Source organism: Paralichthys olivaceus, chromosome 8, assembly GCF_024713975.1.
Source record: "Paralichthys olivaceus isolate ysfri-2021 chromosome 8, ASM2471397v2, whole genome shotgun sequence".
Classification (NCBI taxonomy): domain Eukaryota; kingdom Metazoa; phylum Chordata; class Actinopteri; order Pleuronectiformes; family Paralichthyidae; genus Paralichthys; species Paralichthys olivaceus.
The window spans coordinates 19267582-19285917 of record NC_091100.1 but is presented as its reverse complement, the minus strand read 5'-3'; the positions used below and the strand labels follow the sequence as shown (position 1 = coordinate 19285917).

General features: G+C 40.5%; 3 protein-coding genes across 8 annotated transcripts; all 3 read right to left on the bottom strand.

Annotated features, from left to right (window-relative positions):
• Positions 1-53: 53 nt before the first annotated feature.
• On the bottom strand, positions 54-4829 carry LOC109640748 (platelet endothelial cell adhesion molecule). Of its 2 annotated transcripts, XM_020104925.2 has the most exons (13): positions 4654-4828; positions 4532-4558; positions 4295-4421; positions 4039-4214; positions 3206-3386; positions 2736-2842; positions 2386-2658; positions 1992-2297; positions 1813-1914; positions 1683-1710; positions 1266-1314; positions 1062-1127; positions 54-973 (listed from the first exon to the last, which is right to left on the bottom strand). In XM_020104925.2, exons 1-13 carry the CDS (start codon positions 4727-4729, stop codon positions 890-892), a joined length of 1602 nt encoding a protein of 533 aa, XP_019960484.2. In that variant the 5' UTR covers positions 4730-4828; the 3' UTR covers positions 54-889. The 2 variants fall into 2 exon arrangements, with proteins under 2 accessions (XP_019960484.2, XP_069386899.1); XM_069530798.1 differs by lacking the exon at positions 1683-1710 and having other exon boundaries at positions 4654-4829.
• A 464-nt stretch (positions 4830-5293) lies between these two features.
• Positions 5294-9560, bottom strand: LOC138411252 (Fc receptor-like protein 5). Of its 4 annotated transcripts, none has more exons than XR_011243903.1 (11): positions 9446-9560; positions 9327-9353; positions 8843-9178; positions 8449-8745; positions 7345-7617; positions 6901-7236; positions 6609-6662; positions 6408-6518; positions 6278-6302; positions 6052-6187; positions 5294-5595 (listed from the first exon to the last, which is right to left on the bottom strand). XR_011243903.1 is itself a non-coding variant. In XM_069530799.1 (11 exons), exons 1-11 carry the CDS (start codon positions 9483-9485, stop codon positions 5575-5577), a joined length of 1587 nt encoding a protein of 528 aa, XP_069386900.1. In that variant the 5' UTR covers positions 9486-9560; the 3' UTR covers positions 5294-5574. The 4 variants fall into 4 exon arrangements, 2 of the variants coding, with proteins under 2 accessions (XP_069386900.1, XP_069386902.1); XR_011243904.1 differs by having other exon boundaries at positions 6052-6150; XM_069530799.1 differs by having other exon boundaries at positions 6121-6187.
• Positions 9561-9662: 102 nt separating this feature from the next.
• Positions 9663-16706, bottom strand: tmc8 (transmembrane channel-like 8). Of its 2 annotated transcripts, none has more exons than XM_069530796.1 (16): positions 16396-16706; positions 15199-15457; positions 14260-14408; positions 13986-14120; positions 13842-13894; positions 13511-13650; positions 13258-13405; positions 12401-12565; positions 12173-12324; positions 12012-12087; positions 11788-11891; positions 11483-11669; positions 11084-11235; positions 10829-10972; positions 10503-10581; positions 9663-10344 (listed from the first exon to the last, which is right to left on the bottom strand). In XM_069530796.1, exons 1-16 carry the CDS (start codon positions 16436-16438, stop codon positions 10258-10260), a joined length of 2073 nt encoding a protein of 690 aa, XP_069386897.1. In that variant the 5' UTR covers positions 16439-16706; the 3' UTR covers positions 9663-10257. The 2 variants fall into 2 exon arrangements, with proteins under 2 accessions (XP_069386897.1, XP_069386898.1); XM_069530797.1 differs by having other exon boundaries at positions 9663-10339.
• Between the last annotated feature and the right edge of the window lie 1630 nt (positions 16707-18336).

Here is an 18336-nt window from a genome sequence, read left to right as displayed (position 1 = left end):
CAGGGGCTGCGCGTCAGAGGGGCGGATATCAGCAACAAGGAGACACGGTCATGTTCGATTCTACTCAGTTTTATTTGAATATATCACAACGTACATTTTCTATTACAACTTAAGTATTTGACTCTAGTTTCTCTCACAACTCTTAAAGGCTCAGTGTGTAGAATTTAGTGACATCCAGTGGTGAAGTTGCATATTGTAGCTGAATACCCCTCACCTCACCCTCTCCTTCCAAACATGGGAAGATAGAAAGAGAACCTGTGAGCTTCAGTTGTCGTAAAAACTCAAAAGGTTTTTAGTTTGTCCAGTTTGGACTCAAGTCAAAAACATGGCAGCCTTAATAGACAGGACCCACTTCACCCTCGCCTCCATCAGCACAGTGTGATAGGGGGAAGTGTGGCGTGTGGGTACGTTGTGTTAAACTGAAATTGCTCGTGGAAACTGGACTGTGGTGAACTGAAATATTGACTGCTTCTCATCTGTGTGAAGGTGAATACAATAATGATGATGAGCAACGTTAACAGTGTTGTGATGGAAATGAATTGCCATTCTCAAAGATACACAATGCATTGGACATGGTTTATTGTTGGAGCTCAGAACACGCGTCCAAACAAGTTGTCCCATCATGCACCTCAGTGGCCCAATTGTGTTGTTTGATAAGTAGACAACACACTCACATTTACAACAATTATCAATGTAGAGTTTTTAATAATCCTAAGCAGTTGAATTTGAACTGGTAAACCTTTCACTGGGAGGCAACAGTGCTAACCACTGCGTTGCCCTTGTTTAGAGAGCAACAATAGACATTTTTGTACATTGAACAGACAGGAGGCATCACAAGCAGGTATTCAACCACAGCAGTGTGTTTATATGGAGCAAAAGATCAGAGTCCTCAGGGTTCCTCAAACGCTTCATCCTCCAACGTCTTCCTCTGCGCTGCAATTTGGGGCCATTCGTCTACAGAGGCTTCAGATGTCTGAGGAGTGCAAGAGACATGAGACTTTGACTTGTTTATGTAACTGACTTGACTGGCTGATGGATTTCATTGGTTAATCTAGTCTCACCTGATCAAGTTCATCACCTCTGGCTGCTCTCACCACATCCACATCCTCGTTGTACTCACACAGATCCTACAAGAAGAGAGCACTGTCATGGTTTAAAACATCAAACACAACAGAAATAGAGCAATGTGCTGTGAAAGTTTCTCTTTTGAGAGTAAATGAGTGGTTGAAGCTTTGAATGATGCAGATACAGAAATAGTGACGAACCAGCTCGCTTTCGTCCACAACCACCTTTCGCTCCATCTCCAGACCCAACCTGAGAGGAGGAAACAGCCAGATGTCACATATACAGCTGTCTACACACGCCCAGCAAACATTTGAGAAAGATGCAACCTCATATTTTCTTTACTGTATCCAAAAATATCCCTATTTTCTTTCAAGCCTTATCTTAAATCTTAATTGATAAAAAAGTTGGCCAATCGTGAGCTATACCAATTAGGACCATAAAGCTGCATGCACTGGTTTTATGGCACAAAGAAGGAAACCAGGAAGAGGGTCATTGTATTTTCACTTAATCCATCATCTGCCATTATTCATTTTAATGGAATATTTTGCATAAACTCACAGCCAGAAATGTGGTAATATAAAATGTTAAGGTATTAGAACTTAACAGAAGTAACTCACAGAGATTTCTCTTCAAAAACCTTTCGCCCTGAAAAGAGGAGTAAACAGCATTAACTATCAGAAACAAATGAGGAGGATCACCTCCTGAAAAAAATAGACCCTAAAATGTTGGAGAAATCTGTGATCTTACTGTACACCACTCCAATCCCACAACAGATGGACACCAGGAGAATCAAGGCTGTGAAACATCCAAAGACAACCGCCACTACCCAGACAGGGAGACGGTTCAGCACTGGAGGTGCAGGAAGAAGATGAATTAACAGTGTTCACTGGTTACAAAGATGTATTACATTAATGAATCAACTGTACCTTGTTTATCCAAATATAGCTTCCTGCTGCTTATTGCAGTGGCGTTGTCAAAGCTGTCAGACACTTGACAGTGGTACGTCCCAGCGCTGCTCCTCCCCACTGACAGCAGGAGTATTGACAGTTCTGGCGGCTGGTCGACCACATAGTAGAAACTTCCTCTGTCACGGAGAAGGGTTTTGTTGAGGAACCACTGGTACCGTGGATGAGATCCCTTTGCCACCTTGCAATACAATCTCAGGCCGACCACAGCAAAGTTTTCTCCGATGTCGCGGTCGTACCGCATGGTCACAGGCCCACCAACTGAGACTGAAGGACACATCATAGATTTGACGATTAATAAAAAGTCATCTGTATCATAGAGTCATGTCAACGATTGCATACAACGCCATCATACCAACTTCCAAGGGCAGCCACTGACTGTGAGCAACCTGGGCTCTGTTGTCTGCTTCGCACTGGAGCTCTCCCAAGTACTGATCCAAGACCAGTGGTAACTTAAACATGCCGCTCCTGTTTTCACTCATCATACTGGCAACCAGCCGTGTCCTGTCGTAGAGTGAAAAGATCACAGGTGGGGTCCCTACCGCCGACTCACATGTAACCACAGCAGAATAGTTGTGGGAATCCTCCTTCAGCACAGTGAAGGAGATATCAGGGTCTGACACCACATCTGAGGGAGCAGGACGTGAGGATGTTATTATTGTCCAGAGAGTCCATAGAGCTTATTCATTAGTCAAAATGGTTCACCTTTGACTGTTATTTCAATTCCAGGACTTCTGGAGGTTGAAAAGACTGTTTGGTTGTAGTAGTTGGTAGCCACGCATGAGTAGGAGCCGCTGTCTCTGGAAGTGATTCTGAGGGTGGCACCGATTATTATTTTAGTAACATTGTGATTGCTTGTTTGGATGAAGAGGATCTTATCAGACAGTGTTAGATATTTGTTGAGAGAGATTATAATTGTTACCATCCTTAAGTTATTTATCCTGCAAAGAAAGCCCCATCCATCCCTGAGACTTATATTAAAGATGGATGAAGACAGAATAACCATAGCAACCACCGAGCAACATCCCACCAACAGCCTGGTAACTACCAAACACAGTTTAGAAGAGTGATCAAATAATCAAATCCATTTTCCTGACTCATGGACAGTGTCATAGCAACCACCTGATGAAACAACAGCACCCATCCATTGAGTGTCCAAATGGTTTTCCACTGACCTGAAGATATGGAGAAAGTTATCTGAGAGACCTGAAGACGGAGAGATGAGCTGACCATTCAGCAGCCATTTATAGGACACGTGGTTTCCAGCAGCAATTTCACAGACCAGCTTCACATTCTGGCCGTTGAAGAACTCCTCTGGATCTGGATGAAGAAAAATCTGTGCATCCTCCACTCCCTCTGCAGGACAAGCACAGCAGCACACTGCACTGAGATCACACTCTTATTTCAAATCAACTCTTACAGTTATTGTAAAAACTGTGTTAATCATCCCCTCTGATAAAAAAATCAACAAATCGCCTCAAGATAGTGGTGAAATTTGAAACCAGAGTTCAAGGTCCCACACACAATACGTTTAAATGTAACTTTGGCTGTCATCTGCTGCTATTATTGGGTCGAAATTTCAACTCGCGTATTATTCGTAACCAAATAATACTATTAACGTGCCTCGGCTGTACTTAGTTTTTAAGACTAATAGAAAAAACTAATAGTATTCACCTTGAATCAACATGCCTTTTAAACAGTGCTGGAGGAGGTAGTCAAACATTTTACTTTAGTCAAATTATTATTTTCTCTGTATGTTATTTATGTTAATGTTATGTTAAATCATATTAATGTCAAATTTTCTTCAGATATTTGCTGATATATGTAGTGGAGTAAAAGTGAACTGTAACCAAAAATAAATCTACTTCAGTAAACTACAGATACATGGAAAATGCACTGAAGTACAGTAACTTGTTACATCCCACTACTCTGTTGAGAAATGTGTTTCTCACGGTGTTGAGTGTTTACACATAATGTGCACAGTGATCTCAGGTATCAAGAGACTCACCGACCACCCTCAGGTAGTGTGTTCTGCTGACAGTGGGCTCGACGTGAGAGTTGTTCTGTGCTCTGGCCACACACTCGAGGTTGCCCTCATGGGACAGTTTGGTGACCAGGTTGAAGACCCCAGTTTCCCCAGACAGAGCAGTAGACTCACCCAACAGCTTGGTATTGTTATCCTTCCTAAAAAAGGTTGATAGATAGAGGGGTTTTCATACATTTTAACACAGTGGTTCATTTTGGAATACAGTATTATTACTCACTTGTATAACTGCATTAGGAGAGTTTCATTCTTTGTGTTGTTTGATACTACACATTTGAATATAACAATGTGTCCCGGCAAAGCCTCTGAAGGGCCAAGCAGCTCTGGAATCCCCAGAATTGTCTGACCTATAAAAAAATAGACAAATAAAAAGTGCACGGACAGTCAAATGCTCTATAATGTTCTTAACTCATATTTTCTATTGACTGCACACATAAAATCCATACAACTAACTTACTGCTGTTCGTTCTGCAGTAGCATGACCCTACAGAGAGCAAGAAGAAATAAAAAAATTCAAAAGTCTCAAACTGCGAGATACTGTATTGTGAACTGTTGTGTGGTTTGTGTTGATTTGCTCACCCAGCGTGACCACGAGGAGGAAGGCAAACATTCTCAAAGAAAAATGACTGACTTTCATACAACTGCTAACCTCCATCTTGCTACACTGTAATGCATCAGGTTTGACCAGTTTCGAATGGAGGGATGACACACAGTAGATAAACACACTCACACACACACACACACACACTTAGAAACGTGCAAATAACTGATAGCAATACACTACCCCTCCCTCCTTTCATGTCTTAACTGTTAAACTGTTACATTTTACACTGCATTGCGATTGCATGCATCCACCAACCAATGCAGGTACAGTCTACATGCACTCTTTTCCAGACTCATATGAGGCCACCGTGACCTTTGACCTTTAATGGTAGGTCATCCTTGAGTTAGGGTCAGATGTAATGAAATTCACTATGGGTGAATCTGTACATCACATTCACAAGAACATAATGTTACTGTGACCTCGGACCTCTGATCAACAAAATCTAATCTGTTCCAAATTTGCATTTGTAATAAATTTGAAAAATTGTCCCTCAAGGTGTACTTGAGATACCATGTTCACAAGAATGAGAGAGACAACCCAAAAGCATAATGCCTCTGCTACTGGCTGTCGCCGGTGCAGATGCATACAAATGTGAATGGTATGTCTGACACATGATGAAGTGATGTAGTCAAGCATTCATTTTATTTCACTGGTTTCATAAAAACATTAAGTGGTAAAAATTTTAATTGACAAAAAAAAAACTTGACAGTATTCAGTGGTTATGCTGAAAAACATCCCATCTCTCTGTGTTTAAACTCTTAAGTAACTATGTAACTTTACAGGTCAGGAAAAGTATCAAATGCAGTAGAGAACAAAAAAGCTACAATATCAAAATGAAATATTTGGACAAAGTGATGAATGTGATGAGTTGAGAGGAGCAGGAACTTCATGCTGTGTCATACTGTGATCTCTATGGTCTGGAACAGACAGACAGAAAAGATGTCATTATATTAGCACCTAGTCTGTTTGTCAAAACAAGATGTTTTTATCTTAAAGCTCCTGAAGGAGATTATTGAAAGAGTTGCTCCATTAAAAGCTAAAAAAAACAACAACAAAAAAATTGTGGTGCTCTTAAAACTTCTTAATTGAATAATGCTTTATTTCATGTGTCCATATATAAAAACTAAGGAGAATAGTAGGTTGGGATTAATAGTGAGACATTTTTGTGTTTAAATGATGAAAATGTGAAATATGTTTACAGGCAAGCATACAAGTGAGTTGAAACATTTTAGTTTACAATATCAAGAAGGAAATGATTAATATATACCTTTGTTTAGTTCTCCCAATGGAATACAATTTTTATGTTATGGCTTATATGAAAACCACACCCATAAAATAACTTTAAAATCTCACTTTAATATGAATTTACAAACCTGTTGAGAAGAGGCAGTTCCCTGATTTAAACTCTTTGTGTTTATGTGCTGTTATGACGGCCTGTATACCTGACTCAGGACATCACAGTTTGCACAGGACTGGGACGAGGGCACAGACAGAGGAAGTGCATCAGAACTGACAGGAAAAGGTACAAACGTGGTTGATGTGGTTGGATTTAATCACAGAAACGATAAACCTTCTAAGTTCCATTAGGGAAAAGCTTACTTTGTCACAGCAATGTGGGCTTGAGCTGAAAAAGAAGTAAGAGGTGGAGATATAGGGATATTTTAAATAATGAATTATAAAGTGAAAATTGTGTACAGTGAATGTTTCCTTCACACATACACACACACACCTTGGTTGTGGTCAAACATCCTGTAAACACAGGCCACGCCAGCTGTCAACATGAGAAAAAGGAAGCAGCAGAAGGCTATGGCGATGTTCTCTGTAGTGGTCATGAAAACCTCTGTGAAGGAGAAGAGACATGAACAGTGAGCCATGACGTACTGTAGTGTCAGCTTGTGAGTCATTTGAATAACCAACATGTGCTGCTTACTTGGTGGTGTTTCAGTGGAAGATGTTGCTCGAGGCATGGAGTTCAGGATCCTGTCTGATTGAAAGTAAAAAAGATATAGAGTGCAGAGGCCCCACATACACAGAAGGCATTTATTAAAAGGCACACATTAAAGGAATAGTTTGACATTTGGGGTAATATCCTATTTTGTCTTCTTGTCAAGAGCAAGATGAGAAAAATGATGCTTCCCTCATGTGTGTGGTATATTACACGTATATATGGAATATTCATTATTCCACTGGGATTACTTTCATTTGAGTTTTGATCTTTTTACCTGTGACTTGGACCAGCACATCTCCACTCTCCACCCAGGGCCCTGAGTCATTAAAGCTGTCCCTGACCCTGCAGCGGTAATTCCCAGACTCCTCTGAGGCGAGCTTAGTGAGGACAAGTGTCTGACTGCGATTGGCGAGGGCAACATGAGGCAGGTTAGCCCGAGACTGGAGGTCCTCATGTGTTTCGGAGGGAAGGACTGAGTCGTTCAAGAGCCAGGAGATGTGAGGGAAGGTTCCTCTGCTGAACATGCACCTCAGCTTGGCGGCGGCGGCACGCTTGGAGTCGGCTCTGTAGAGATATTCCACCTCTGCTTTCACCTCACCTCCAACTGGGACTGAACAAACGTGGAGGAGAGAGGAACATCCGTGAAGAGGAGGGAAATTAGAGTAAGGGAATCACAGAAACATCACACATCTCCTTCACATGTTTGTGTAGCTCATACCCACTTCCAGAGTCACAGGTTCACTCATCAGCTCCTGCGCCTCCGTTTTCACCCAGCATCGCGCCACGCCCATGTCCTGCCCTAGTACCACGTGGACCAGGAACCAGACAGTGAGGGATTCGTTTACTGTGAGGGATCTCACCTCTTCGTCATTTACTGAGACAGAGAAGTTGACCGGATGGCTCCCTCTGGTTGACCAGCAGGTGATGTTGCCTTGGTAACCGTCTCCCTTGCTGATGATGGAGAAGGAGATCTTTGGCTTTGATACATAAGCTGGTGGAGGCAAAACGACGGGAGAAGACAGTAATAATACTGAACCTGCATCAACAATAATAATCATTTATAAGGCCCTTGGATCAATCAATCAATCAAACAATCACATTTTATTTGTATAGCCCATATTCACAAATCCCACCGTCAGTCCTGAATGGGAAACAAATTCCTGCAGCCATGTTCCACACCTTTTTACAAGTCCTCCCTTGAACAGTGGGCCATGTTTTGGCAGCATTTTGAATAACCATGATTTGGGAAAAAAGACGATTCTCAATTGTCCACGTAGTTATGGCCACAGTTTATTTTCAAAAAGAAGTTGTGCAATAACTTTGGTCTAAAGGCTCCATGTGGTAATAAATCCATTTCATTTACACTACAGTGACATTGCTAACATGCTAATACAGTTTAAACTTTAGTATGCTTACATTTGCTATCAGTGCTTAACACATAGCACAATCGAGGCTAATGAGAATGTTGATAGTTTGCAGCTATTTGGTCATAAAGCAAATTAAAATTAAGTCCAAATTAAGATTTGGAATGACCAACAACCAGCATGGTTAAAAAATGTTAAGAAATACCATGAACTAGAAGAAGCTCAGAAGAGCGCAAACCTCAACCAAGGCTGAACAATGCTACACATCGTTATGGTGGAAAAATAAAATGAAAATCATAATTATTATTTTTTTTTTTTTTTGGTCACAAAACAGCAAAATTGAGATCGGAGCATTGCATATAATAAGAAAATTAAAAATCCAGACTCTTCCCAAGCCCAGAGCCCATCCTTCCACCAAGTCGTCTATATCCTCTGTTAATATTTCTGTAGATATGTACCTTTGACTGTCACCTTGACCTCAGTGCTGCTGGAAAACCTCCTGATGTCCTGAACCATGGATGAGGCCACGCAGGAGTAGTGCCCAGCATGCTCTGGAGTCGCCTGCTCCATCACCAGCTCGTTACCAGTGAGGTGGAAAAGAGGAGAGGTTAAAGATGTTATCTCCTTCCTGTTGAAAAACCAGGTGTAGGACAGGTGGGAGCCTCTTGTGACGGTGCATTTCAGGACGATGCGTGATCCCTCGTATGCGACTGGGGGGGAAGGTTCAGAGGTCACTCTGGTATTTGATGCTGGAACTATAGATGAGAGGCAATGGCAGATGGTTAGGGAGGAAAGGAAGAGGTTACATCTGGGAATATTTCTTCTTTCTAACAACCGATGTGTGGTACTTACTGACAACACTCAGCGTGAGGATGTTGCTGACTCCTGTGCTTCCTTCAGCTGTTGCATTGCAATGGTACAACCCCTCTGATGTTGCAGTGACCTTCAGGAAGAATGATGCAGGTTGGTCACCTTGGAGATCCGTGCCTGTGGCGATTGGGATACTACTGTTTCTTATCAGCTGATAGGTGACTGGTGGAGAGGAGTTGTGTGCAATACACCAGAAAGCTACCCTCGAGCCGAGGTAGGCCATGTGAGGGCCAGTCAGGACTGGGTGAGGATTCATTGATCCACCGAAAGAAAGATATGAAGTAGTGGAAATAGTTTGGCTATAGACCCCTGGCATACCTGTAATACATTTTAATAAAAGAAATGACAGTAAAGTCACTGACTTCATTCATTCACATTGAAGCAACTCATACAACAATCATGATTATTGTACATAAAGACAAACAAAAAATTTCAGAAAACTGAGCTCAATATCTCAAGCACTTACTTATCTTGATGAACAAACTTGCCAGAGCTGAAAACAAAATCAACAACATGTTGCAGTAAGAATATTATAGTATTAATATTAAATCATTTATTTCTGTTGTCATTTTGAATAAAACTCACCCAAAAGAGGCAACAAAAAAAGAGTCTGTAGATTCTTCATTACACTGCTGAGTATTTATCTTTGACATGGTTTCGTATATGTGTAGGTGCATATTTGACTCTGTGTGTGTGTCAGGGTGAGGGGTGTTACGCATGTGTTGCTAATAGATAACATATTAGGCTCCGTATTTGGCATCATTTTAACGATCTGTCAGATAAACAATAACAACAACACAAATGGTTGTTTTTCTTTAATGAGCATTATTTATGAAAAACATTCAAAATACACAATTTTACTACTTTTGTTAAAGAAAGGATTGAGGGATGACCCTCAATTACAGAGATGAAAAAGAGGAGGGAAAAAGCAACAACAATAAAGGAGACATACTTTCAAACAATTTCAGGTAAAAGCCACTCAACAAAAAACCTTAAGACATTTTCAGCAATCAGGATTTTAATCTTTATTTATATTAGGTCTTTATACATTTACACTGAAAAACATACACAGTATATTTACTGTGTAAAACAAGCTTAAAGGGATAGTTCACTCAACAAAAACGTAAATTAATGAATGAAGTATAAAAATTCACACACATAAAAAATGAATGCAGACATTAGTTAAATTGAGCATTAATTCAAAAGACAACTGTGACATTTGCAGGAAATTGTAACTTCTACACTTCTTATATTTGTAAATAATCTCACTATAAAAGTGAGACTTCAGGAGTTTTTTACTTTTTATTTACAGGCAGCTCCAGTCTGGTTGGCAGAGGACATTTTTTGAGTGGTAGTCTTTGGACAAGAAGGCCGGACAGCTTGAGCACTTGAATCCGCTACTTTGTGCGGAGTCTGTGGGTATCCCTCTGACGTCTGAGCACTGTGGTGTGCTGTTTCACCAGGAAACGCTTATCTGAGCTACTCTGCGAGGGAGACACATACACATTTACACACTCACAGTGGAAAAGCTCAACATACATATGGACTCCATATTAATTATGCTGTGTAACGCGAATATGTCCTATTTTCATTCTGCGGCTAATTTCAAGATATGTAAGTTGTTTGGTGATGTGTGTCTTACCATAACCAGCATGTCTTTCAGTCTCTCAATGGCCTTCTGATTGGCTCGACCCCGTGACACATAGGATGTTAAGATTATACTGAGGGAACACAATGTGTTTCATGTTAAATTCAAAAAGCAGAGAACGGCACGTCTACTTTCATCACTGCTTCTATTCATTGATGATCACCACATGTATGTAGCTGAACACACATAGCTTCTACTGTTGTTCCTTCACCCTAAGGTTGAAACAGCTTCATAGTAAAATGTACTATTTAAATTTGTTTTACCTGGGAAAATTAAAGCAAACTGCAAATACAGAGCTGGAGTTTAGCTACCACGCTTACATTTCAGCAAGTATGAGTGGCAGGGCGAAGGCCATGGAGGTCAGGTAGTGGAGAGTGCTCTGTGCCAGGTTGGGCAGACTATTCACACAAACCCCTGTCACATTAAACACTGTTTCTCTATTTCCAAGTGGACCACAGGAGGACCTGGAGAGGAAACAGTAATATGAAACAGACAAACAGAAATAAATCTTCTGTTCTCTGTAACAATAACTGTAAAATGATAAAAAGATATCAGAGTTGCAATAGGAAGAGTACCCATTGTCCAGTGTGACTTGTTGGTAGAGGTTGAAGCCCAGTGTGAATACAGCCATGATGAGACCGAGCAGCAACATGAAGTGGAATAAAACTGAGGACGTGGCGGCTCGAAACATGCGGTCCTCTGCAACACAGCATCGCAACAGTGTGAACTGAAAACAGAGTTGGAAAGAGAGACACGTGGACATTACTGGACAAATACAACTGATGGTCACAGCAGAGCAACAGACCTTACATTAGGACAAATAGAGATATGGACACAGTGTGAGATATATACTGTATATATATATACATATAACATATAATATATATATATATATCACACTGTATATATATTATATTTCTAATATGTATTGTAACTGAACAGCTCATGTGTAGAGTAACTGTTCTGTTCCAGACCTTTTTGATGTAGAACATGGCCACCAGTGTGACAGTTCCTATCAGAGGCAGCAGAGGGCAGTAGTAGATGCCCACCCAGGACACAGTCTGACTGTACACCAGATCCAGCACATTGACAGGGATCAAGAATAGTTGTTTATCCGACAACCGGGCCAGCAAGGATGTGGGGTACTTCTCCTGCACCAGCCTGTCAAACAGAGGAAAGATACAAGCTTTCTTAGCCCGGAGGGTGGATAATCATCCCAGGCCTGATATGAACAATCTCTGACAGTCAGAGAGAAACAGAGACTGATGAGCAAACCCACTTCCTGGGGTAGTCAAACAGGAAGGTGTTGCAGAAGGTGGCGAGGAAATTGAAAATAGACAGCTTGTACATCTCTCTGCCAAAGTGGTTCTCCCAGCACGGTGGCTGCAAAGAAACACACAAATGAAACACTAAGTAAAACACACACAATCATGTAGATAGCATTACTTTAATAATTCCTCATTACGGGTCCGTCAGGAGGACTTCGAAAATCTCTCAGCTTACTTGTTTAGGCCCTTTTGCAGGGTTGAAGAGGAAAAATAAGTAGATCCCCAGTGAGGCCAGCCTCAAGAAGATGCTCCTGCAGAGAAGACAGTGTGAATCTATGCAGGAGCGTGTGTCTGTGTATACAACAGATTTTCATGTGTTTGTATCTCAGCGCATACCTCACAAGCGTGGTGTTCACCTGTGTGGTGATAGAGTAATCTTCAAAAGGGGAGATCTTATGGAAGAAGATGGGAAGCAGCAGGTTGACAAAGGTGATGGTGATGGGAGGAAGATACTGGAGGAACAGACTGACCAACCAGTGGTACCCACTCTGAGAAACACACACGAATCAGACAATCCAGGACATGCAGCGACAGAACCAGACGTATTGAGTGTTAAGGTCTTACATCTTTCAGTGACATCTCTGTAGCAAAGAAGATGAGGTAGAAGGCTCCACCCAGCAGAGACAGAATGACCATGTTCAAGAAGAACCTGAGCAGGTAGAGACGTATCCTTTGACTAAAAGTCCTCTGAGCCTCTCGCAGTGAGAAACTCTGCTCCTCCAGGAAGAGCTGAGGACACACAGTCACAGAGACTTTTATAAACCAAAGGACTGTTTCAACACAGCGGCACAAGACACAACTAAACATCACAAATGCATTAAAGAAGAATAATATCATATTTACTGTACACCTTACCTTTAGATCATTTAATTATTATTTTTTTATGACTGTTTTTATGTTATGGGATTTACCATATGAATAAAGTCATTATTATTATTATTATAGCCACTTATTCATAAATTTAAACTAAACATATGGGGACACACTAAAAGTCCCAATCTGAAATAATAATCACTTGCATTTGACGTCAGTGATAATCATCTTAGTTACACAATTGTGAATCATTATTTTAAGTTGTGTATGTTTATCCAGATTTGATTTTTATTTATGAAGATTAAGACTCTACTGCCATTTTACTTGATAGCCTTCATTAAAAACAACACAGCTGTTGGATAAAGCAGCCCTTCATTTATACAACTCCTCCCTTTATGAATGTTATGAAGTTCAGATTTTGTTGAAACTGCTTTAGTGAATTGTGAAGGCTGAACTTTGTGTTGAAAAGTATTGACTTGTACTGAGCGGTGTTTCAGATATATTACGGCCTGGGTAGATATGATTGATATAAATACGTATATATATAGTATCTGATTAGTAGCTGAATTAGCACACTATATGAAAAGAAGACGCGTCTGTCCCGGCACCTTGAGATCGTTCTTGATGAAGCTGTGTTTGAGAGTCGCTGCAGCAGGGTCCAGGATGGTGAAGTCCCAGCCACAGAAGACCTTATAGCTCACATTCATAGTGTAGCGCCTCCCGAGCATCCACCTGTGCTTGAAGCCAACTGCTGTTCTGTTAGAGAGATTTGCAGGGTAACACATCAAACACTTGCTTGTAGGATGCAAGGAAAATAACAACTGGAGGTTTTTCTTTGCCGTGTTATCACAGATGACTGACCTGCGGACCACCATGATGAGACTGAGAAAGAGGATGGTGAGGATCCCAGCAAAGTAAAGCAGGGGCGTGTTCAAGCAAGGGAAATTCAGGGACCCACGAGTATAAAAACCAAAGAAGACAGGAGAACGATCCACAAAGCCCTGTACAGAGGAGAGGAGAAAGATGAATAGGGCACACACACAAAGTCACAGCCATTTATATATATACTGTATGCATATATATAAATATATATTTATTTATACACAAACACAAATGCACACAAACACTCACAAACAAACACACACCCAAAAACAGCCACATACACACACGAACAAACGCACACAGCTCTTACCGATCCCTGGAAGAAATCTAAAACGGAATCATTGCCGCCGAACTTCAAAGGTTCTGTAAAACACAAACAATCATTAGTGTATTTTTGTGAGTCTGTATCGTGTTGTGTTACATGTGCTGTGACCTGACATTACATGTGACTCACCACTGCTGTTGCCCCTGCCATAAAACGATGAAGGCCCCAGAATAAAACCCGAGATAAGAGCACAATGAAGCACGTTCAAGTAAATCAAGTATCTGAGGAAAACAAAGTAGGCCTTCACGCCGACTCCAAACCTGCCTGGGAACACATCAACACTCAGATTCAGGAATTTAATTATGCAATAACATTAAAGTGCATGGTGAGATGATTCATTAAATTACAACACAGAAGCTACTGAGAGGTGTGATACAAGCCCATAGACATAGACCTTCCTCACCTTCAATGAAGCTAAGAGTTTGCTGCCATGGCAACAGGCCAGTCAGAGCTCCTCCCATCTGCGCCCACACCCTCTTCCTGTTGATGCTCTGGCTCCGCCTCCAGGACTCCCAAAAACCAATGTTGCTGATTTGCATCTTCCTCCTGACCCTAATCAACAGCATAGACATTATATTCCATGAATTCCCCCACATCTACATCATGGAGCACCTAACTAATCGAAACAAAACATCAGATTAGAGGGTTTGAACCATTGTTTGAAAATATTCGGGTTTCTACTGCAATTTTTTGACTCAAAATATAGGACATTGTAGAGGTGTGAAAGACATGTGTTCACCAGTGTAATCACATATGCTTTATGGGAATTGTAGTGTTTTTTAAGCTAGATCCTCATTCACATTTTTGCCTTTTGATCATCTTCATCTGTTTTCCAAATCATTAAAATTAACTTATTAGTCAGTGGAATGCCCCTTTAATTCCTCAATAGAAATATGATGACAGAGTGTGCTTATGAGTCTGCTTTTGGAAAAATAAATAAAATAAAATTGAACTAAATTGATATGACATTTCCTTTTGTATGTGAATAGCTCTACTACTATTTCTATATTTAGGCTTTATTTACTTAAATACAATGATATGAGAGGGAATTATAACTGAATTGGCTTCAAGTAAACTGGCCACCATTCACTTACATATGCAGCCTTTCAATTGAATTCAAAAAAGTGTTTTATTGATGCAGAGACCAGAAAGATTGAAAACAATTATTCAAAGTGATGCAGCATGACAGAATATTGTAATTAATTAATTGACAAGGTACTCTTGTTTCATTTAACCCAATGAAAGCATATGCAGTAAGTGAATGTGACCACCATTTCCATTTGAATGTCAAAGTAAGATTGAGAAGAAGCAGAGGGGAGGAGTGCATAATAAGATCTCTTACCTGGCTCCTCTCTTTGCCTTAATACACATAGGCAGGTTCCGAAGCGGGTGCATTGACTCCTTGTCTCTGGATCCTTTGGACGGGGGGCCATTGCTGGGCTTCTCCCCCGGCTCTGTGCTACCCTGAGCCTCGGAGGCTTCCAAAATATCCTGTATGCTCGACCCAGGTCGGCAAGCCTGGATGCTGGGCAGCTGATCAAATATCTCTGTCTGGTAGTACTCACAGGAGTCCAGCGACAGCGTTGAGTGAGTGCTCTCATCTGTGGTGAGAAGGACAGAAGTGATTTTCTGACTTAAATAAATAGTGTCTGTTGGGACACACTCATACATGTGTGTTTTCACTGAGCTCAGCTTTTTTACAAGTTGTTTTTATTGTTTTGTTATTGAAATGTTGGAAAATGGCAGTAAAAGTTTAAGATGTGTTGTTTTGTCAAATCCTCACATTAGATCAAATAGAAATCTGCATCTAGTGAATTTAAATGTGTTTCCATTCTACAAAGTGCCATAGTTCTAGATTAATTGATTGATAGATGTTTCAGTTGCTGCATGTTTGATTTACCAATTTGAAATATACTCAACCAGTGGATACCATACCATATGTCGCCTTGCTTTCCTTTTTGGTTTTATGTTCCCTTTATCTATTGTGTGTCTTGTACATAAGTGTTGCATGGGCACCCTGGGGTGCAGGACGTCAAAACAAAAGTAGACAAAGTTGTGGACCAGTGTATTCTTTTTGATGATTGATGTGTCACCAAAACATCTGAGCACAATTAAAACACTAGAATATAAATATCCTTATTTGCATGAATAAGACCTGAGCAGGGCTGTTGCTATTTAGCGCACTTGCTTTACAGCATTATTTGTGCCTCTTGTCCTTTCTTAGTGGAAGCTGCCTGCAATATAAAACATCAGCTGGTCTCCTCAAAGTAAATAAAAACATAGCATGCCACATTGTTTGCATGTAATTTTAGATGTGACTGTGTTAGTCATACATATATATATATATATATATATATATATATATATATATATTGTGTAACTCTGTGTAATCCTACTCATTCACAAATAAAAGAACGGTGTTGAGCAAGATGTCCTCACTCACACAAACACACTTACCGATGATCAATTACAGATGGATTATACATAAAGACGTTACAAATTATAAATGAAGAGGTAAGTTTATAATATTTTCTTTTACCTGATAAGAGTCTCATAAAGTTGACAGAACGGTGCTCCTCCATTTTTGTCCCTGAACTTCCTCTTTAACAGAAAACACCCACTTTTTCTCACTTCAACTCAACACACATCTCCACCCAACTTATGATTCTAAAATCACTTCCGCAATTTGCACCAAAATATCCTGCTCTCTGCCCTCGCACATCAAACGTCTCACTAATGTGAAAACCCCTTAACCTGAACAGCTGACATGGAGTCTGTGTTATTCCTTGAGCCCTGTTGGTGTGGCTCACTTTGTGGCTGATGTTAGATCTGTCCACACATTGGCTAACTGAGACTGGCTGAATTTGACAGTTCACAGGAAATCACGTGACAGGATGTCGACACATGTGCCCCACTGGTGGCTGAAAATATCACAAGTCATTTTGCAACATGATAAGAAGTATCCACAAATGCAAATGATAAATTATATATGACTGAGAAAATGTTGAGGTCCATGTTTCAGTAAGTGAGGTTGAGGTTTGGATCATGACTGGATCCACTCAGCATCAGATGACTGTAAATGTCCAAGGATGCAGCATTGGCAGAGCTATGATTTTTTTCTATTTTTAAGTAAACTCACACATCATTGAATATATTTTGAAAATTGTTCCTTGTACACATTATGTACATCAAAAAAAAGTTTAGGTGTGATATTCATTTTTCGTGAGTTTATTTACAAAAACAAATACAGTTTACATTGTACAGCATTTCATCATTGGGAAACTGCGTCTGAATCGAATGTACAGGATGATGACGGAGAGAGGCTCTTTCCACCCACTTTTTTTAACCACAAAGACATTTGAGGTTTCTGGTCAGAACACTTTACAAAGAGACATGAGTGTGCATGGGTGTCATTTCTTATGAAGAACTTGGTTTCAATTCTACTCAGACTTTGTAGCAGGGAGAATGTTCCGTTCAGGCCAAGCACACGCCACTGAACATGTAGTAATACATAAACATTTCAAATCTGCCACTTCAGTTAAATCTCAAGGTAAAAATACATCACTACAAATACAAATACTGCATTCAGACCTTTACTTACTGTACAACTGCAGTGTTATTAGCAGAAAATGTACTTAAAGTATCAACAACCCAGCATGAAAGATACTAGGACGCTGAAACTGAGGCAGTGAAATAGAACTAATGTTTGTTTTGTTAGTTTGTTTGCAGGAGTAAGCTCAAACTACAGGACAGATTACCATGTTACTTGATGAAAGGATGTGATACTGTATGTGTCAGGTAAGAACCCATTAAATATTGATACAAATCCAGTTCAGGAAATGAGTCCAGGATTTATATTCTTCAACATTGTAAGATATGGGGTGTTTTTTGACATTCTCATTGATTTCTCAGGGAACAACCCATGGATCTTGATGACAAAATTGGCATGTGTGGGGAACTTATATTCATTATTGTCTGTGTGTGTGTGTGTGTGTGTGGTATTTTGTGCAGATCAACATTAAAATCTGGATTCAACGAATTTAAAAGTGGTCTCATGAGGGAACCGTTTGGCCTCGGAGGAGGCACGCACTGTACTGAGTGACATTCTAGTTCATACGCATTCTTTTCCTTCGGTGACATAAAGATGAGTGCAAAGGGCCTTATAGTGTGACCACGCTCTCCATCCCTTTACTTGAAGCTGTTCACTCGTAGATGCATCTATAGATTACATAGAGACAGCCTGGGTGTGGTCAGGTGTGTGCATGTGAAGGGCCCAGGTACTAAGGTAGTACTGTTTGTATCCACTGCTGGGGCTGTGGCTGCTGTCCCCACTGGGATGTGTTACTCCACTTGTGGGTCTAGTTAAGTTTCTCAGCTGTCTGCGTGGACAAGAGAAGACACTAGCAGATAATATAACGCACAGTGAACGGTGAGAGGTCTAAGAAGTACGTTAGACTGATCCTGCATTGTTTCAGTAGAA

What these genes read in the sequence shown, in the direction of transcription:
- LOC109640748 (XM_020104925.2), bottom strand. Translation starts at nt 4,729, where the DNA reads ATGGAGGTTAGCAGTTGTATGAAAGTCAGTCATTTTTCTTTGAGAATG. An exon ending in CCTCCTCGTGGTCACGCTGG is followed by an intron (nt 4,559 to 4,653) that starts GTGAGCAAATCA and finishes TGCTCTCTGTAG; the next exon opens with GGTCATGCTACTGCAGAACG. An exon ending in GCTATATTTGGATAAACAAG is followed by an intron (nt 1,915 to 1,991) that starts GTACAGTTGATT and finishes CTGCACCTCCAG; the next exon opens with TGCTGAACCGTCTCCCTGTC.
- tmc8 (XM_069530796.1), bottom strand. Translation starts at nt 16,438, where the DNA reads ATGGAGGAGCACCGTTCTGTCAACTTTATGAGACTCTTATCAG. An exon ending in CTGCAAAAGGGCCTAAACAA is followed by an intron (nt 11,892 to 12,011) that starts GTAAGCTGAGAG and finishes GTTTCTTTGCAG; the next exon opens with CCACCGTGCTGGGAGAACCA. An exon ending in CCATGTTCTACATCAAAAAG is followed by an intron (nt 11,236 to 11,482) that starts GTCTGGAACAGA and finishes CTCTGTTTTCAG; the next exon opens with TTCACACTGTTGCGATGCTG.
- LOC138411252 (XM_069530799.1), bottom strand. Translation starts at nt 9,485, where the DNA reads ATGAAGAATCTACAGACTCTTTTTTTGTTGCCTCTTTTGG. An exon ending in TTTTTTGTTGCCTCTTTTGG is followed by an intron (nt 9,354 to 9,445) that starts GTGAGTTTTATT and finishes TTTTGTTTTCAG; the next exon opens with CTCTGGCAAGTTTGTTCATC. An exon ending in TTCCACTGAAACACCACCAA is followed by an intron (nt 6,519 to 6,608) that starts GTAAGCAGCACA and finishes TCTCCTTCACAG; the next exon opens with AGGTTTTCATGACCACTACA.